Source organism: Lepisosteus oculatus, chromosome 9 (genome assembly GCF_040954835.1).
Source record: "Lepisosteus oculatus isolate fLepOcu1 chromosome 9, fLepOcu1.hap2, whole genome shotgun sequence".
In the NCBI taxonomy this organism is placed as follows: domain Eukaryota; kingdom Metazoa; phylum Chordata; class Actinopteri; order Semionotiformes; family Lepisosteidae; genus Lepisosteus; species Lepisosteus oculatus.
This window is the reverse complement of record NC_090704.1, coordinates 47,313,514-47,332,491: the sequence shown is the minus strand read 5'-3', so window position 1 is coordinate 47,332,491 and position 18,978 is coordinate 47,313,514. Positions and strand designations below refer to the sequence as shown.

Here is an 18,978-nt window from a genome sequence, read left to right as displayed (position 1 = left end):
CACACAGGTCAGTGAGGGACGCCTGCTCCATCCTGTGCGAGCGCGGCCGCGCCTGCAAGCTCATCCATTACTGCTGATCTGAGCTGGCATGGAGGTGAGCAGGTCACACACTGACCCACCCTCCCCCCCCCGATGCAGTAGGCCAGTAATTGCCTTGATCTGTTTTAATGAGGGCCAGAGATTAGAGAAGAGAGAACCTGGCGCAGGGGAGGTGGGCCCGAGCCCAGGAGGTGGTGCAAGGTCATGTGATTGGAGGGGCCACCTGGTTTCCCCTTGGCTGAGCATGGTAGGACAGAAGACTCTGTCTGAGCACTGGAGCAGCACAAAGCCAAGCAGCTTTCCATGTGAACCCCCAGTGCGTGACCTCTCCTGTATGGGCAGAGGGTCCTTCTTTGGCCATGGCCAGGGAGGGTGTGTGCCTGTCAATGATTTTCATGGAGTTTAATGGAAGACAGAAGAATAGTGTTTTAGTTCTTATAGAGAGGCCTTAGCAGTCTGCTAAAACTCTTTGACCAGTTGAAAAAAAACAGTTCTTTAACAAGTCTAACTTAGAGACAACACTATAATTATCGGGAAAGGAATTAAGACGCAATAGGTAATGTGTATGATACAGTGTATCTTGAGCTTCAGAAGAGCAGGAAGGAGGTGCAATTAACTGACAGGAAGCTTTGTTAACTGTTCAGTCTGAAGGTGGATGATGTTTTCTTACTGGTCCATGTTGTAATCTAACTCTTTAAAAAAACTGAGCCGCTGCCTGTAATGATAAGATGCTATATCTGCATATGGAATGGACGGGTTACTTGCTCCCACACCAAAGCTGGGCCTGAGCTCCGCCCATGCTCTCTCTGATGCTTCCCCACGAGAAGGGCTGCCAGCCAGGGGGCCTGTTGAAGGGCATTCTCTGTCACTTCTGCTGTGCATGGGAGACTCACAGCTGGGGCCGGGCTGCTTCAGGGCTCAATCTGGGCTCTGCAGAGAGGATTTGTTTTGATGACAAAGCAAATCCCAACACAGTGTGAGTTGTAGGCGGATGGAACAAGAGAGAGAAAGAGATCACTTTATTGGCAACATACAATTTCTTGTATTAGGAATACAAGTGTCTTTTGGCATACTCCAGCTTGTTCTCCATGAGACACACAGACAGGGAGAGAAGCTTGGGGTCAGAGCGCAGGTCAGCCATTTATACAGCACCCCTGGAGCAGCTGGGGTTAAGGGCCTTGCTCAGGGGCCCAACAGAGTAAGATTCCTCTGTCAGCCGCAGGATATGAACCGGCAACCTTCCAGCCACAGGTGCAGATCCTGAGCCACAGAGCCACTGCAATAGAGACTAGGCTTAATACTTGCCCTAGTACAATAAGGTAAAAAAATACAGAATGAAACAAAGCCAACAGCACCTCTTTTTGCTGGCTTGGTCTCCGATCTAGATGGTGCGTGTCTAGATGGTGTGCATGAATTGAGCCTCTACCCAAATGAACCAGATTTGCAGTCAGAGATCACTGCACCTTGTCCTGGTTAGCTGTAGTTTGTGTTCCTGTAATAAAGCTTCTTGTTGAAATGATTTTCACAAGTATTGAATCTGTTTACTCAACATCTGAAAACGTACATGAACTCTGTTATTATCAGCTGTAGCCATCTGCAGGATTTCTGTGTGCTGTGACTGACACTGCAGAAAAAGAGGCAGACCTGGGTCAGAGTCTTATCTGCAGACAAACATTCCTCCTCACTCTCAGCTGTCAGCAGCCAGCCTGGTGGGCGTGGTCTCTGCCCAGTGTGTAAGGAGGGGAGCATCGTCTAACAAGGTCCCCTGTATAAATAAGTAACCAAGGGACACTACACAACCTCTGGTAAATACATATTATCCTCATCTTCAGAAATGAATCTGAATCTGAAATTCGTGATAACAGCTCATTACAGAAGGAACTTATTTCATACACAGAGATGTCTAAATTCAATCAAGTCTCTCTTTCATTTTTATTTCTGCCTCTGAAACTTTGTGCTAATGTCAATATTTCTCCACCATCCTGGTCAAAATTCCATATAGGTGTGAGCTCCTTAACCTGGACATAGCCAGACCTACAGTCCACTTGCGTCCTGCAGTTACAATCAAAGGGTAAAACTCTCCACAATGAACAGTCTGGCAGGAAGTCTATAAATACTGCTGAAAACAGAAATAGAACATATTTCTCTATTAAGATTGTCCGCCAATGATGATAGCAAAACAAGCATTAGCACAGAGACCAGCTAACAGAAGAGATCAGTCATGCTTGAGCAAACTTATCACATCTCAGGTTTATGTGACATTTACAGTATATCTTAGAACGTAAATCCTGCAGAGCTATTATCCCAACAACTGATTTACATCAGAATAACACCCATTTACTTCAGAGTGTTTTTACCATTAGTTCAAGTTACTGAGAAGCAATTCTTATTCAGGTAGAATCTATTTTAAATGTCTTTTTTAAGCATAATTAGTTGAAATGAAAAGTTTCAGAAAATGTTTGAAAGATCCTGATGTGTTTGTGCCAGATGCAGTGCAAGGGAGTTCAGTTCTTTTCAGGTGAAAAGAAGAGCACAGTTCATGTGCAGAGCTGCGGTTTAATCTGTCTTACATGAAGTTCTAGGTTGGAATGTAATGGTATTTGAGGGCCTTGGGGCCCGGAGCTGCCACACAGGGGGTCTCAGGAAAGAGTGGGGAGGCCTGAAACAGAGGAGCAGAGTGCTGGCCACTCTCCCATTGTCCAGACGCCAAGACAGGAGAAACAATGGGACTCACGTGCCAATGCAGAGGAAACCCTCTCCTCTCCTGCACTTTTAATCCTCCTGTGCAAACATTATTAAAGACAAATAAACAAACAAGAGCAGCCATTAACCCCGAGGCCAGGGTGACAGCCTCCTATCCCAATATTTATCTTTGGAGAGTCCATTGATCTAAGGGAGGTTCCACAGATAAAAGGCCTCCATTTTGTCACTAAATCCATTCTTCTGGGAGCCAATTTTGCTTTCCTTTGTGTTAAATAACAAACCGTGTCTTTTGAGCAATTCAGAGTTGGAGGTCACTGTTATCAGGGCCATAATGCTGTTTTAGTTACATGGACTCCACTCAGCCTCTGCTCTTGTATCAGCAGTTACCCTACTCTAACCCACCCTCCACACCCCCACCTGGGCCTGAGCCCCAGCGCTGCACCACATGATAATGGAAACCACAGATGAGAGATCTCTTATCGTGGTTTCTATAGGTGTGCCATGCTGAAAGCACAATGAAAGTCAGACAAGGAACAGCAGGAAGATGTATGGTAAAGACATAGTAAAAACTGAACAATTACTGTGCAGGTTTCCCCTGGCAAGATACGCTTAGGGATCCCCAACCTTAAGCAGCCCTGGGATTTCCCACTTTCCTGCAGTGCGACACTTTCTTTAACCCCCTCTTCTGCACTGCCCTCGACACCTTCCCGAAAACTGACAACCTCAGCACCTTCTTTGACAGCGTTATCAGTGCTATACCATCAGCAGTTTACAAAGCACAACTCATGGTTAAAGAAAATCAAACAAAACTTGCTCCTGCTGAGATCAGACACTGTTGTGCTTCACCATCCCTGCTCTGGGCATTGTGATGTAACCGGCCCTTCGCTCGCTACAGTCCAGAACAATGAAACCACAATGAGGATGCTGGTACAAAGGTGCACTCTTACTGTCTAATTCACTTGGCTGGTGCCTTTATCCACATTGGAAGCTTTGCTCAATGACAACAAAGGCTACTGTCCTTTTAGATGAGACTTTTGTTCCGCTGGGAGTCACACAAGGGCAGAATAATTGGAAGCAATGTAGACCTGACCACTCACCGGACACAGGTGCAGAGGGAGGGATTAACAGTGACACATGGGCCGAGAACCCCTCTCTGTGTATCTGAACACACTGATCCCACAAGGAACTGTGTAGCTGAAGAGCTTGAATCCACACCACGTTCTTCTGCAGGCTTCAGAATTCATATCCTGTGCACAAGCCTCATCTGCTGATATTTCATTAAATCCACAGCCTGCAGATGTGCACATCTGTCACTGAAAAGACTTGAATTCCTCAGCAGGGGTGAAAACAAAGATTTGACACAGAATCTGAAAGCAAGGTTCTGGTGTTCACTGTCCCTGCCAGACTGGTAACTCTCAGCTCTCATGTGCACAGGCCTTTCCAATGGAGCCCTCTCTCAGCTGGGGAGGTCTAGGAGAGAATTGTTTGGTTTGCCTGTATACAAACATGTTAATTGGTAAAATACAGGGTAATTACCCTAAGCAAAATAAATCCCTCATTCAGTGTTATCTTGGGGTGGGGGAGAGTAAAGAGCTATTTTATCTTGTTGACATCTTACAGTAAAAGCCACTGTTGTCCTGGTGTAATTGAGGAGTTTTCTCCTGTAATTCTCTGTCTGACTCGCCTGGGAGTCCTTTTCTTTGGCTGTGGTCCTGAAGCCCTGCGGAGCCTCTGCTTGTTACTTGTCCTAAAGGGCTGAAGTCACGAGACTCGCCGGGCGATGGCTGCACCTCCATCAGCTGCGCTGCTTGCGTGCTGCTCTTCAGAAACCACACAGGGGCCCACGACTAACACTCACGACAAGTTCCTGACTCCACCTGAACCGCAGAACCCGTAGAACCACAACCTGGAGTGTGTACAGGACTGGGAATAAGGGGGCACAGTATGCATGGGGAGTAACGCATCTCTGCGTGGTGGACAAGCTGCTTAGAATGGCAGGACCTCTCTTGTCGCCTGTCTGTGGCTCTGAAGTTCTCATCCAGTGACGGTGAATGTGCTGTAGGGGTGAGAAGAGGCAACAGCCAGTGGCAACAGTCAGGCCACACCTGGACTCAACTCATCAAGGCTGAGAGCACACCCCAGGGAGCCTGATGGCTCCCAGTCTGGCTGGACACAGGTGGATCTGTACAAAACATCAAACATTTTCATTCCCCATCGCAGCAAAAGGGAGGGGGAAAAAATATCATTTTCATTCTGAGTTAAGCTGTCATTCCATTTCTTGGTTTCTTTTGAAGCAGAGTTTTATTTCAGGCTTCTGTTTGTACTTCAAATATTGACCTTGCAGCAGAGATCCTGGATAAACACCATCATTTCCAAGCTGAACAAGTCCCGTTATATAATGCCAGTTTTTAACACATGTCTGATCTCATTTTAAACCAAAACTCCTAGTTAAACAGACCCAGCTGCTCCAGTGAACAGCCCAGTTCTTTTTCCAGTCCTGAAATCCACAGACCTGCATGATCTCCTGACGTAGAGACAGTTCTGCTCAAACGGCGAATGTGAAAAGAAGTTCGCATCTTTCACAGGGTGTGAAGTTTCATGGAAATGGTAAAAGTACAAAATATGTTTTTATAAAATTATTTTGTATTGTCTCTAATTGTGTTGAGCTCACCTTCCTTGAGCAGACTGCTTTTGACAGAACAGAGCTAGAGTCACATGCTTCTAGTGTGGTCTTGCTGAGCAGCTCTATGCCCTGTTATCTGCGAGTTCAGCGGAGTGAAATCAGAGAGACAGCACAGCTCGTTGGCCAACTATCTGACCAAGGACAGAGATAGCGAGCAGAGGGAGACTCTGACGATTTACAGGTCCAGTGACCACAGCCTGGGCATAGGAACTGGACACAACCAGACCTGGCCAACCAGAGAGAACAGGCTCTGCTCCTACTGCCGGCAGAGAGAAGCAGAGACAGAGATGTGCTTCCTGCTGCTCCGAGAGAAACACTCTGGGATTACACAAACACTCCTCCCCCACACAAATCTAATCCCAGAATTCCCACACCAGACAGAATTCAGCACAGCCTTTAATCGTACTGGGAGAGAAAACTCAACAGATCTGCAGCCCTGTATGTGATATCCACTCACAGCCTGAGGGACGGAGTCAGCATCTTAAAAAAATAATATTTTGTTGTAGTTAGAATTGTTTGTGAATGTTTTGCAATTATTGCTTTAGCAACACTATAACCATTAGCCAATAGGCTTTTGAATTTGAATGCCGGAGCCAGAGCAAGGAAGAGTGGCGAGACAGGAAATTAACACTTTACCCCTCAGGCCGGTAGGGAACTCGCTCTGTGCAGCATAATGCGCGCCTGCCGTACAGACAGGTAAGCATAGCCTGGTGTTGGCCGCCCCCTGGCGGCCCTTTCTGTACACAGCGGATTGACTAGGTCTTTGAATCCTTCAGGCGAAGTATCACTTTTTTTGGACAACACATTTAATCGTTTTATATTTTACATGCTAATTAAAGTGCTTCTAATATATTATATATCAAATCTGAGTTATATACTGTTAAAAAATTAAGCAGAATTTGCGTCGTTGTCTCATAAAATTGAAAGAGAATTGAATATTATGATTAAGAAGGTGGGATTGACTGTCGATTAATATTGGGTAACAAGATTAACAGAGGTCGGAGATACATTGGCAGGTTGGGCGCAACCTGACATTCAGATTATTTATCTCAGACATTATTAATAACAGTATTCTCTTTGGCGCCCACTCGTGGTGACGGTCCGCACATTCGTAGGAACAGCGTTGGTTTACTTCCTGTGTGCAGTGAGTTCAGATCAGAAACGAATTTGCTTTCCGATTTTAGGTTTTTATCCCAGTAAGTCGTTCTGGGACGTACAGGCGACACATTTTACTACACTGATCGAGCACTGCTTCGTGACACAATAAAACCATTTGAAACTAAATAATCTGTATTATGGAGACGTTGTGATGCAGATCGCGCTCGGTTAGTAAAGCACCGCAGTGACTGCATGCGTCTTTCTCTCTGGTTAGTTACTAAACTTGACTGTAAACGAGTCGTTGGGAGGAGAGACTGAATTTCTCTGTGTGAGCCGGTATAGTTTGAGAAAGCGCTTGCTGTCCTGGGCAGTGTGGTCAGAGCGCAGCAGGACGCAGATGCTCGGCGGGCTGGCGCGGCGGTCCGGCTTGGTTCGAGCTGTGGACCGGCTGCTCCTCGGCACAGCCGGGTCATGGCGCTCGGAGCGGGAGGTCAGTGACCGGAGACCCGACTGTGCGCCGCCGCGCAGCGAGGAGGCCGGCCTGTACGTGCATGTGAGTACTAGCTCCCGACAGGACAGAGCCCACATGCCAGATTCGCTAGTAGAGTCAGTCCGGACACTGAGCATTGTGTGGATCAGTGGCCCAGGCAGGGGCTTCTCTCAAGCAGTACTCAGTGGTAAAGTCTTTCCATAACAACTCACAATCCCCAGTTTTAGTGGTGGAATCTAGGAGATTATCCTCAACTCCACCGCCTCTCGCTAGATCAGTTTCAGTAGTTCTGTCCCTCTTTCTCAATAACCCCCCTCTCTCTCCTTCTCCCTGCTCTTCCACGCAGTGGCCTTATTGCCGGAGACGCTGCTCCTACTGCAACTTCAATAAGTATGTGTCCCAGCGGGTGGACCAGCAGGCCATGAGAGACTGCCTGCAGCGGGAGACGGAGACCCTGCTGCATCTTAGCCAGGTTTCCCGGTGAGTCATGTCTCTGTGTCTCTCCTGTCCCCCTCCCCTCTGTGTCTCTCCTGTCCCCCAATCTCTCTCCTGCCCCCCTGGTGTCTCTGTGTCCCTCCTGTCCCCCCATGTCCCTCCTGCCCCCCCATGTCTCTCCTGGCCCCGTGTCTCTGTGTCTCTCCTGGCCCTGCCCCCCCCCGTGTCTCTGTGTCTCTCCTGTCCCCGCATGTCTCTCCTGCCCCCTCGTGTCTCTGTGTCTCTCCTGTCCCAGAGCTCCACACCTCCCTGCGGGTGAAGGTCTGACTCCCACTGGGTAGCAGTTTCACCTGCTGCTGCCATATAACTGTTCTGCTGAAGAAGCACAGGACCACACGTATAGTTTTGTGTTAACTTCACTTGCACAGCAAAGCAAAAATGAAGTAGCAAATTAAAACAAAATAAGGACGAAGTATTGTATTAATTTCTGCTGAGAATGAGGACTAAGACTGCATGCAGATTAGAGCTCAGAAAGTTTCTCAGAAGTGGGTGGGGGGTCGAGTAGAGAGTACTGAGTGGCAGCTTTGATTTTTATTCTGTCCCGTTTCTCCTCTCCCTCTTTCTTTTTTAGCATTTCTTCTGTGTTTTTTGGTGGAGGGACTCCAAGCCTTGCCAGGCCTGACACCATTGCTGCTGTCTTGGAAACTGTTGCTAAGTGCACTTCTCTCCCTGGTAACGCAGAGGTCACTCTGGAGGTGAACCCCACCCCTGAGGACGTGGCCAGACTGAGTGAGTTCTGCAGCGCTGGAGTGAACCGCTTCTCCATAGGGGTGCAGGTCAGACAGACACCTCACCCTCCCACACTCCTTCACTGTCCAGGCAAACAAACCGCACACTGCCGCTGACACACCCCACTGGACCTCAGATTTGCAGCAATGGACCTGTGTTGTTGTCTTTGCAGTCGTTGCACGATGCAGACCTGGAGCTCCTTGGAAGAGACCACAGTTCCCAGCATGCCCTGCAGGCCCTGGCAGAGGCTCAGCGGCTGTGTCCAGGTCGCGTTTCAGTCGATGTCATTTTCGGGCGCCCAGGCCAGAAGTTGCAATCCTGGGAAAAGGAGCTAGAGGACCTGCTCTTGGTCAGCGATGATCACGTGTCTCTGTATCAGCTGACCCTGGAGAGAGGGACAGCCCTCTTCAAACGGGTGCAGCAGAGCGAACTGACCATGCCCAGTGATGATGTCACTGCCCACATGTATGAGGCTGCCAGGAGGATTCTGGGAAAAGCAGGCTTCCTCCAGTATGAGGTGTCAAATTTCACCCGAAATGTGAGTCTGAAAATCTGACTGTTGCATTCCGAATTGAGCAGGTGAGGGCGAACCAAGCTCATAGCGACTCAAATGCTTGCCAGTGTCACAGACGTCCACCAAAGGGGGCTTGTGTGAACCTGTTAGCTGATTCTACTGTGTGCTGTGTGTGTTAACCCCCTGCAGGGAGCCGTCAGTGTGCACAACCAGGGCTACTGGAGGGCCAGCCAGTACATTGGAGTGGGACCAGGTGAGCACTGAGAGCAGGAGGCTCTGCTTACTGGACGACCCTAATGAAAGCCGCTCCTGCTCTCCAACTCCAGCCCAGTCCGCCCTGAGCCGGGTCACTCCTGGGAGTGCACTCAGCCAGCTGGTGCTTTGCTTTACGATTTTAGCTTCCCCGACTGTGCTTCTGCACCCAGGTCCTGATCTTAAGCTGTGTGCCAGCTCTCCTGCTGGAGCGAGGCAACTAATTCTGGAAAGATGATCTCCTGCAGGGGCCCACGGCCGATTCGTCCCCCGCGGGGCAGGGGGCTCCCAGAGAGAGGCCCGCACCCAGACGCTGGAGCCCGACGTGTGGATGAGGGAGGTGCGGCACTGGGGCCACGGGACCCGGCGGAGAGTGGAGCTGAGCCCCCTGGGACTGTGAGTGAGCGGCGGAGTGCAGCCGCAGGGCGGGGGGTCGCCTCCAGGGCCAAGTGTGTAAAGACTCATAACAGGACTAATTCTGCACTTGTGTGAACGGCACACATGTCCAGTTTTAATTCAAGTTCATTGAATTTGTAAACTAAACGCCTCCGTAGCTGCCTCTGGAGTAGTGGTGCATAGATCAACAACGAGAAGAACCCTGAATAGAAATGGCATCTGTTGGAAGGGTTGCCAGGAAGAAGCCTCTCCTGTCAAGAAAGGACAAAACTGCCAGAGAACTGCCATCTGTTCTCTGGACAGATGAGTCCAGAATTGAACTACTTGGGCACAACAAGAGGGGCCATGTTTGGCAAAGAGCCAACATAGCCTACCATCAACAAAACCTTATTCCTACTGTCAAGCATGGTGGTGGGGGTGTCCTTGTATGGGGCTGTTTTTCTAACTCTGGCTCTGGGCAACTTGACATCATTGAGGGAATCATGAATTCTGAGAAATATCAAGGAATTCTTGAGAAGAATGTCATGCCTTCAGTTCAAAAACTCAAGCTGGGCACAAAGTGGATGTTTCAACAAGACAGCGGTCCTAAACATTCAAGTAAGTCCACTAAAGAATGGCTTAGGAAGAAGAGGTTCCATGTCGTGGAATAGCCAAGCCAAAGCCCTGACCTGAATCCTATTGAATGCTGTGGTAGGACCTGAAGAGGGCTTTTCATACAAGACATCCTTCAAACCTCACAGAGCTGGCAGGGTTTTGTAAAGAGGAGTGGGAAGAAATCCCTCCAGCAAGATGTCAGAGAATGATGATTGGTTATAGGAGGCAACTGTGTGACTTTATTGCTGCTAAAGGAGATGCCACAAGTTATTTACTCATTAACTTTTGCACACAAGAAAATCTGGTGATTTGTTAAATATCACAGTCTAATATTCTGTGACTTCAAATCCCTTTTTGTGTGTGGGAAGTCTTTATTTAGTATATTCATTCTATATATTCAGTAAGAGTTCAGGTTCATATAATATCTAAAATAATGACCACCTTGAAGGGTTCACAAACTTTCATGACTGTATTCTCCTGGTTCAGCCTGAGCTGCCATATTCATCTTCCTCTATTTAGCGGGACATGCAAATTAAAATGTACATGTACATGGCTTGTTCCATTCTCTAGCATGGACCTGCTGCTCTCAAATGTCTAATCAGTGTTTCTCTCTTGAAGCCTGGAAGAGGTGCTGGTGATGGGACTGCGCATGACCGAGGGGATTCCTCACGAGGTACACCAGCTCCTGTCCTGTCCTGCACACTAATGAACGGACTTTCATGGTCTTCCTCATTTGTGTGAAACACACTGGCCTTGCACACAATGCAGGCAGCAGCCCCATAAGTAAAGTAAATAATTAGTAAATAAGAGAGCAAGGTACATGCTGGATGCTTGTTAACATAAACTGCTGTTGTTAACAAAAAACTGCTTTCAGTGGTTCCTCCAGCAGGCGTGAAGAGAAAATTCCTGATCCTGTTAATGACCCTGACAGTTAATATCCTTTGGAGGAGACGGGCCGGGTCTGAGGGTGCTCCTGAGAGAGGCTGAGGTCTGGTGCCCAGTGGTGCTGTCTGACAGCGTTGGTGAAAACTCACTGCAGCTGTGTTGTGTTACAGAACTGGAGGCAGTTCAGTCCGCTGCAGAGCCTACAAGAGGTAGTGGGACAGTCCCAGGAGGTTCAGGAGCTGCTGGAAGGAGGGCTCCTTGTCCTGGATGACAGGTACAAAGTGCGATAGAGTTCTGGGCTCCTCCAGGTTCTTCAGACAAATTCCAGAGGGTTTTTGGAAGGCCAGTGGAGCTACAGCATTAAAGAAATTCAGAGGTTCATATAATAATGATCTCTCAAAAAAAAAAGTTCCTGACTAAGGTGTCATAAATACTCACCAGAAGAAGTTGTTGACTTGATTGAGTTGTGTCCTGGAAGAAGGTCAAGCTCAGTGTTTTGCTGCTGTCGTGTCTTCTTCACGGCTCAGGCTCAATTAGTCCTTCAGGGGAACACAAGCAGCTGAAGCTGACGTGTTTGATACCAGACGGTCTGCTGCTGCTGTTTGTGTGGCTGTGAGAGGATCTGTATCGAGGGGGGTGAGAAGCAGGCAGATGAAAGAGGAGACTGATAATGGCCGAGAGCTGCAGTCACGAATCCCTGTCTTCTGTAATTGCCTTGTTTGTGTGAAAGCACAAAAGGGAATAAAGAACTCGAAGACTTCCTGAAAAACAAGAAAAATGGTGAATGCTTATTTTTCAGTCTATTGCTATTTAAGTTTCTTTGCTTGACACCATTCTTATGTTATATATATGTTTTTATTTTCAAAGTTGTTCGTGCACTTTGCTAGAGGCAGTCCTGATGAGGGGAGTGGAGTGCACAGGCAGACAGGTGTAGAATCACAGCAGTCAAATGCCCTAGACGAGCAGGATGGCCTCGTCTTGTTTGTACCCTTTGTTGTCTGTAAGAGACAGCTGGGTGACCTGTGAGCTGAGCTGAGCCTTGAGGGTGCAGGGAGTGCTGCTGCAGAGCCTTGTGGTTTCAGCATTCAGGAACTGCTGACACTTGAGTGTCACTCAGCACTAGTTACTGAAGTTCAAGCTTGGAAACTTTACTGGAATAGACAGGACATTATAATAATAATAATAATAATAATAATAATAATAATAATAATAATAATAATAATATATGTTTCATGCTTTATCATTTCATAAGAGCTGATATATCTTGCATGTCATAAAACCGCTGTGTGGTTATCGCACTGAGCTGGGTGTCTCTCTTCCCCTCTCTAGAGGGATGCGCTGCTCATGGGACGGTCTGGCACTCCTGGACAGCCTGCTGCCGACTCTGCTGGTCCAGCTCCACGCACACTTCTCACAACAGGAGGCTGGGCGGCACTGAGGGGGTCAGCAGACGGCATCAGACTGGGCACCTGGACACAGGGGCCCCGGAACTTGCAGGATGCGGCAGTGGAGCGAGTCATCTGTGGGGGGAATTAAGAGAAGCTGGGCTTAACAGGGCAGTACTGTTCTTTTCCTGGTGGTTCCTGAGTCTCTGGGATACAGGATCCTCCTGGATCCATCTGTGCTGCAGGCGTTGGACGTGAGGAGGACTGGAAGCCTGTGACTTCATACGCTGTCGCCTTTTAAAGAAGGCAGGTTTAGTCCTGTTTGTCAGCTTGATCTTATTAATTATTTCTACTTGCTGAATGTTTCAGGCTGATTTCAATCCTTAATGACAGTCGTTATGGCAGATTAATTTGACAGTTGGACAGTGATCCATTGGAGACTGTAAATGGTTGGTAAATACAGTAATTATTTTTTGTGTAATTACATTGCTCTGCAGAACATGACCAGTATAGCTGTGCATTAGAATCTTGTGGAATTTGTGTCCTTTCTTCCATAGAAACAGAACAGCACCCATGAGCCTCGTCTCTCAGGCTTTAAACCCTGGTGAATTTTCACCTGTGAGTGTTCCAGCCCCAAACAGACAAAAGGGATCCGGACTCTGCTGTCCAGCCTGTGGGAAGTGTGAAGCAGCTGGAACAGGCTGCGTGCTCAGTGATGTTGCGTGCAAAGCCCCTGTTCCTGAAGGCACCTGGCTGTGAGAAGACAGGCTGCGTGCCAGGAGCTGGCGTGTCCTTGTTTCTGATCGCTGGGACGGAAAATGCAGCCCCGCAGATAAGCCTGCGCAGCTTGTCAGTCAGCATCACAGCCTTTCAGAGCCACGAGGCCAGCCGGCAGGTGTGCGCTCTGGGCACGGCCTCTCTCTCCAGAGGTGCACAGCTGCGCTCAGGTGGCATTTAAATGTCATAGAAACAAAGCCGGGAGCTGGCTTTTGGTCTTTCTGTGTAAAGACACAAAACAAAGAGAGAAGAACGTGCTGCTTGAATTGTGTTTTTAAAGTTATTTGCTTTCAAGCTGAAAATTCCTAAAAAATAATAATATATTAACTTTCACTTACTGTATATAGTGCTTTTATGGACACTCTACTCACAGCGCTGTACAGGTAATGGGGATCCCCCCCACCAGCACCAGTGTGCAGCCCCACCTGGATGATGCGCCAGTACTCTCTCCACACACCAGCTCTCAGTGGGGAGGAGAGCAGAGTGATGGAGCCAGTTCAGAGATGGGGATTATTAGGAGGCCATGAAGGGTAAAGTCCAATCGGAAGTTTGGGCAGGAGATGGCCAAGTTACATAATGGAGATGTTCATTGAAATTTGACTACACTTAATTGGAAAAACATCCAAGAGCTGATTTCTGTTTTCTCAGAGCATTAAGTCTTTCCTGGCAGACATTTCTGGACCAAACAGCTGCTGTGTGTTTGATTTAAAACAGTGACAGGATCTGTTGGAATATGTAAACCTAGAGGTTGTGAGCTTCACAGTTAATAGAATGTGAAGGGTATCAGTGTAAATGATGCACTTTATCCCTCATTAGATTACCATTAAATTACAAACAGTGATAGTTCACTCCCCTGACAGCTTAGTAAAAATTGTGGTTTGTGCTGTTTTGAGATTACAGTAGAGCATATCGGAGAGCCTTCATTTCCAGTAGAGGCACTTTTCATAAATTCTCTTTTCGAGCTGGTTCAACTCTTGCTCTTCGGCTCTCCTGCAGCATTTTTACATTCTTTTAACTCCTTGTTTATGTAACATTCCCACAGAGAGATTTCAGGGGATTTAATTTGCCCTGATAAGTGGTAACAGTACACAAGGAAATCATTCAGGGTTTTGTAATCCTTGATCCTGATGTTTTCATGCACAAATCAGTGGATTGTGCAGAGCAGAGGAGCTCCTGTGCACAAAAGCATCAACAGCTAAGCTTGCCTGGGTCTCCTTGCTCTGCCCTCGGCGCCGCTCTCCGCAGTGCTGTGCAGACACGTGAGGGGAGAGTGGCCTGGCACAGGTCTGTCCGTCACGCTGCAGTGTGCGCTGTGCAGGGGGCCCCCCGTCTCCCCGCGGGGTCACCTGACTCCTGCTCACTCAGCTCTGCTGCGTCATCCTCAGAGCCGCCAGCTGCCTGGACTGCTCGTGCCTGACAGGCTTCAATCACACTACAATGATTTTTTGTTGTTCTTCACAATTTTTTTCCCATTCTGGTCCATTTTAATGTGGTGTAGTAAACTGGGTAAACAGCAAGAGTATAGCCAGTTCTTTAGTGAGCAGTGTGTCATAGCCTTCAGAGTGACAATAATCAACGCACTGTTATTTGCACTTAGTCACACAAATAAGCAAACAGCCCAAGCTGTTATTTTGGTAATGTGCACGTTTCAGCAGCTAGAGCCAGAGGCAAAGCCACAGTGTGGTCATCTTGACAAACAGAGCAGCACATTCACGTGCACACCTGGCTCTCGGCTCTGAGAGAACACGGACAGACCATTGCCCTCTGTCCCAGCTTTCCACCCTGAATACCGCAGGAGTGTCGCAGCCTGCATCCGACGTGGGACAGGATCTCAGATGAAGCAATGCAAAACCCTAAACCTTTCATCCTCTTAGTGTAGCAGGGACTGTCGGTGTGGTGGGAAGTTCAGTGGAATTGCAGGGTGCTGGATCAGCCCTTGTGTCTGTGCTGCCTCACGCTCTTGTGTCCCCTGCAGCAGCAGCTGTAGCACAATACACATTTCACAGCTAATGGTTCAAATTAAGCTTTTTTTCCTTCTTCGCACGTGGCACGTGCTTGTCTTCTTTGGAACATCATGCACTGAAGGCTCTCTGTCCCACTTCACTCTGAGCTGTGTGTGGCTCTTCGGGTGGTGTGTGAGCCATCCTCCTGCGTCCGGGTAAAAACTCGAGATACGTGAGACAGGAGACAGGAGAGGGCTTGCAGCCTCCCGACAGTCCTGCATGTGAGTCAATCAAAACAAGAAGTGAGCTAATCAGTGACTCAGGTCTGTAATTAAGTGCTGTTTTTGTTGTGGTCCTTGTTCGTGGGTAATTGTTGAAAGCTGAGCGTATTCAGAGTGTGAGAGAGAACATTATTCCCTGACATTTCTATGCTGCTATTATGAATATTAGCCTCTTCTATGTCTTCCAGAAGCCTTTTGTGGTGTCCCAAGGCTGAGATGCCCAATACTGTTGTTTGTGTGCTCAGGTTTGTCTTACCAATGTGCACAGTAAGCCCCTGTTATTAATGGCAATAGAGTGTTTACACAGTTCTATATTATGGGAGAGAGATTCAGATTGAGTTGTCGGCAGGACCATTAAAACCAGTAACCTGGACTGGATGCCGGTCTACCTCAGGGCACACACACACAAGCACATAGAGGTACTGTAGTTTAGAGTCACTAACCCAGCAACGATGTTTGGTGGGAGGAAGCTGGAGCACCTGGACAAAACCCACGTGAACACATGCGGAACATGCAGACTCCACACAGAAGGAGCATCAGCCCGGCCCTCCACACCATCGTGCCCCCAAACAGGCAGCATGTCCCGGCAGTGTGGGTCGAGCGCAGTAATGCAAAGAGCCTGTTGGCATGTGCTCCACTTTGCTGTGAACAAGGGCTGTGAGTTACCTAACGGGAATTGGGAAGGAAGCAAACCACAAGAGCTGAGAGGTCAGACGTGCCGAGGAGACACTGGCACGCAGGCAGGGACGGCGCAGTCGTGCAGACAGTCTGGCAGGAGGGAGAGAGAAGATGAGAGAGACGGTGGCGATGACAGTAGGTGAGAAATTCGGGTGTTGAACTAGATGGATGAAGTAATGGGGCACCAGTGGATGGACTGGAGTGACGAAGTCGAATAAGACTGGTCGGCCTCACTTCTCTGCACAGCACAGTCCTGGAGAAAAGTCACCTCCGGCACTGCTGTGTGAATCCTCTTCCAGCTCCCACTCTTGGCTCAGTAGCCCTACTTTCTTCCTGTTTCCATGAATGGAGTCGGAATACAAGAACCGTTTCTATAGAAAAGTAAATTTAGCTGCCGTGGGCTCCTTTCCGCTGTAATCACTGTTTTTCAGGAGGCGTTTGCCTTTTCATCTGCTCTGCAATAATTCCTGCTTTCACGTCGAGTGAAGACAGTTGTCTTTTGAAGTCTGTTCCAAGCACACCCCTCCCCCATTTGCCCCAGCCTCATTGCAAACACCCTCTCCTTTCCCCCCTTCTTGATGCGCATGCCCCTTAGGGTCTATCCAGACCCTTCATCGGGAGTGAGCGAATGTCCTTTCTTCCCATCTGCTCCTGAGCAGCCTTCACCGGGATCTACAGCTTGTTTCCAGTTTGGGAGGTGGGGTGATGAAAAGGCACTGTGTAGTTATTTGATCAAACTAACCTTTCCCATCCAAAGCAGAAACATCCTTTTGTAGGGCTAAAGCCCTTAATACTACAGACATGTTTTTTTCAGTTAAGTGTGAGGTTTTGACAGCACCTGTGCAGTACAGGGGTTGTTGATGTGTGCTGTTGTAGGTTATGTAGTTGTGCTCTTTCTCTTTATAGCCACCCTTAACAACAGCTAAATGACTGACCTGATACTTAATTGCCTAATTAGCCCGGTGATGATCTCTCCAATTATGAAGGGCTTGGAAAAGAGAGTCTAGGATGACGATTCCCGACAAAGACCCTAATTTACAGTTTCAGTGGAGTGAAGGAGGAGCAATCAAATTTCAATATTTTTTTTATTAAAATATTAAAAAGTTGTATATTTACATATTCACATTCATTTATTACATTCGTGAGTTTTTACAGGCTTAAGGGGACTCGCCGTGGCCTTCCTGTCTGTGTGTTGCAGGTACAGCCAGTTCCCCGCAGCCCACAGCCGCAGACAGGAGCGCAGGCGACTCGTATTTACATGAAAAATAGTTCTATCATTAAAAATAAAAAATCCAATATTAAGAGCATAATCAATTTATTCTAGAGTGAAAGAAATAACTTATATCGAGGTTACAGGTTTTGTTTCACTGAATATTACATTTCTCGAGAGTCTTGCTTCTTTTCCTGATCGGACTAGGTCCCAACACCTGCCGGAGGTCGGTGCTGAAGCTGGGGCGCCGCGCCAGCGGGTAGACCGCCCCGTACGGCGCCTCTCCGGCCCTGTTCTCCTTGCCCCCTCGCCGAGCCGAGCGCAGCGCCTGGTAGGAGCGGATGGAGATCTTGCGGTGCTGAGAGGGGCCGGTTTCGGTGGGAAGCCCGCCCCTCTCCGCCAGGGCCCGGAACATCTCCTCCAGGTTCGTGCCGTCCTTCGCCGAGGTCTCGAAGAAGGCGCGGCCCCGCAGCGCCCTGCACACCTCGGCGCGGGTGTCGGCGCGCCGGTGCGGCTCCAGGTCTATCTTGTTCCCGCAGATCACTGTAGGGACGCACACGCTCTCCTTGGATTTCAGCAGCTTGGTCTTCGCCTCCACGATCTCGACCGCTAGAGACCGCACTTCCTCCAAGGACCCCCGGTCGTCCACGCTGAACACCAGAAGAAAAATGTCGCCTGCAAATGAAGAGGGATCAGATTAGTAAATGGGTGACACTCTTTAGAAGTATGCATTATTACCTTAAACTCGCCGCTTCTAACCGTTTGTTCTAATCTATTGTCTGTTTTTGATCTATGTGCTGGGCTTGGGGGAGGCTAAGAGGCCGATGAGGATGTCTCGACCCCCGGTTCTCCAGAGTTAAAGCTTGATTTGCTCAGAGTAACAGACGGCATCGCCTTCACTAGCCAGCCTGCAGCCGCGGCCGGGAGACTCATCCCACACACCTGTCAGGATGGACAGCCTCCTCTTGGCGGGGAAGCCCCTCTCTCCAGACGCGTCCAGGATGTCCAGCTGGTAGGTCTCCCCCCGGATCTGGTACAGCTTCCTGTGGAAGTCCTCCGCCGTGGGCACGTAGCGCTCCTCGAAGCCCTCCCGGAGGAATCTCCGGACGATCGAGGTCTTGCCCACCCTCGGGGCGCCCAGCACCACGATGCGGCGGCAGTTGTGCGGCTTGACCGAGCGCAGCAGCTCCAGGCGGGGGTCCGGCTCCGACAGCTTGGGGAAGAGCTGAGCCCGCAGCGCCGCCGCCGCCAGCTGCCCGTAGGGAGACCTCTTGCAGGGGAAGGGGTCGGAGGAGGGATACCGGTTGCCCGTGCTAGCCGACCGCACAACTCGAGCCTTCCTCTCCTGGTGCCGCCACTGCGATGTGACCGTCTTGATAATCCCCATGCCTGTTTTGGATATGGTACCCAAGTTGCCGGGGACCTTGAACCCAGGCGCGGCCGGGTGCTGCGTGCTGTTTTTGTAATCCAGACGCCTCTCTGCGGCCCCGCCGCACGTGCCCGTGTTGCCCAGGAGCACGGCCGCCTGTCCGCCGGCCAGGAGCGGGAGCCGGACACCGGGAGGGTCATTCCCCGTCCGGTCCACACAGGAGCACAGCGCCTCGGCTCTGCCTGCCATGGGGAAGCGAGCCCGTTCCGCCGTTAAAAAATCCATTCCCTCCTTTTACAAAGGCACCACCGTCGGTCTGGACTGTGCTGTGCAAAACGCCAGGCTGGCGCTGGTTGCAGCGCTGTAGTGCAGGAGGCTTGAGTCAGTTTCCCGGTGTCTCCGTGTTCTGTCAGGCACCGAGTGAGCTCTGTACCTCTATATATACCGCCGCCTGCGC

General features: G+C 49.2%; 2 protein-coding genes across 4 annotated transcripts; one reads left to right on the top strand and one right to left on the bottom strand.

Annotated features, from left to right (window-relative positions):
* Positions 1-5,824: 5,824 nt before the first annotated feature.
* rsad1 (radical S-adenosyl methionine domain containing 1) lies at positions 5,825-12,789 on the top strand. 3 transcript variants are annotated; one of them, XM_015356758.2, is made up of 9 exons: positions 5,825-6,121; positions 7,360-7,493; positions 8,080-8,284; positions 8,410-8,775; positions 8,941-9,004; positions 9,252-9,399; positions 10,612-10,666; positions 11,049-11,152; positions 12,208-12,789. In XM_015356758.2, exons 2-9 carry the CDS (start codon positions 7,435-7,437, stop codon positions 12,314-12,316), a joined length of 1,110 nt encoding a protein of 369 aa, XP_015212244.2. In that variant the 5' UTR covers positions 5,825-6,121; positions 7,360-7,434; the 3' UTR covers positions 12,317-12,789. The 3 variants fall into 3 exon arrangements, with proteins under 3 accessions (XP_015212244.2, XP_069050789.1, XP_006635577.3); XM_069194688.1 differs by lacking the exon at positions 5,825-6,121 and adding an exon at positions 6,509-6,750; XM_006635514.3 differs by lacking the exon at positions 5,825-6,121 and adding an exon at positions 6,509-7,076.
* Positions 12,790-17,008: 4,219 nt separating this feature from the next.
* rasd2a (RASD family member 2a) lies at positions 17,009-18,943 on the bottom strand. The gene is made up of 2 exons (XM_006635513.3): positions 18,095-18,943; positions 17,009-17,827 (listed from the first exon to the last, which is right to left on the bottom strand). Exons 1-2 carry the CDS (start codon positions 18,804-18,806, stop codon positions 17,307-17,309), a joined length of 1,233 nt encoding a protein of 410 aa, XP_006635576.2. The 5' UTR covers positions 18,807-18,943; the 3' UTR covers positions 17,009-17,306.
* Positions 18,944-18,978: the final 35 nt, after the last annotated feature.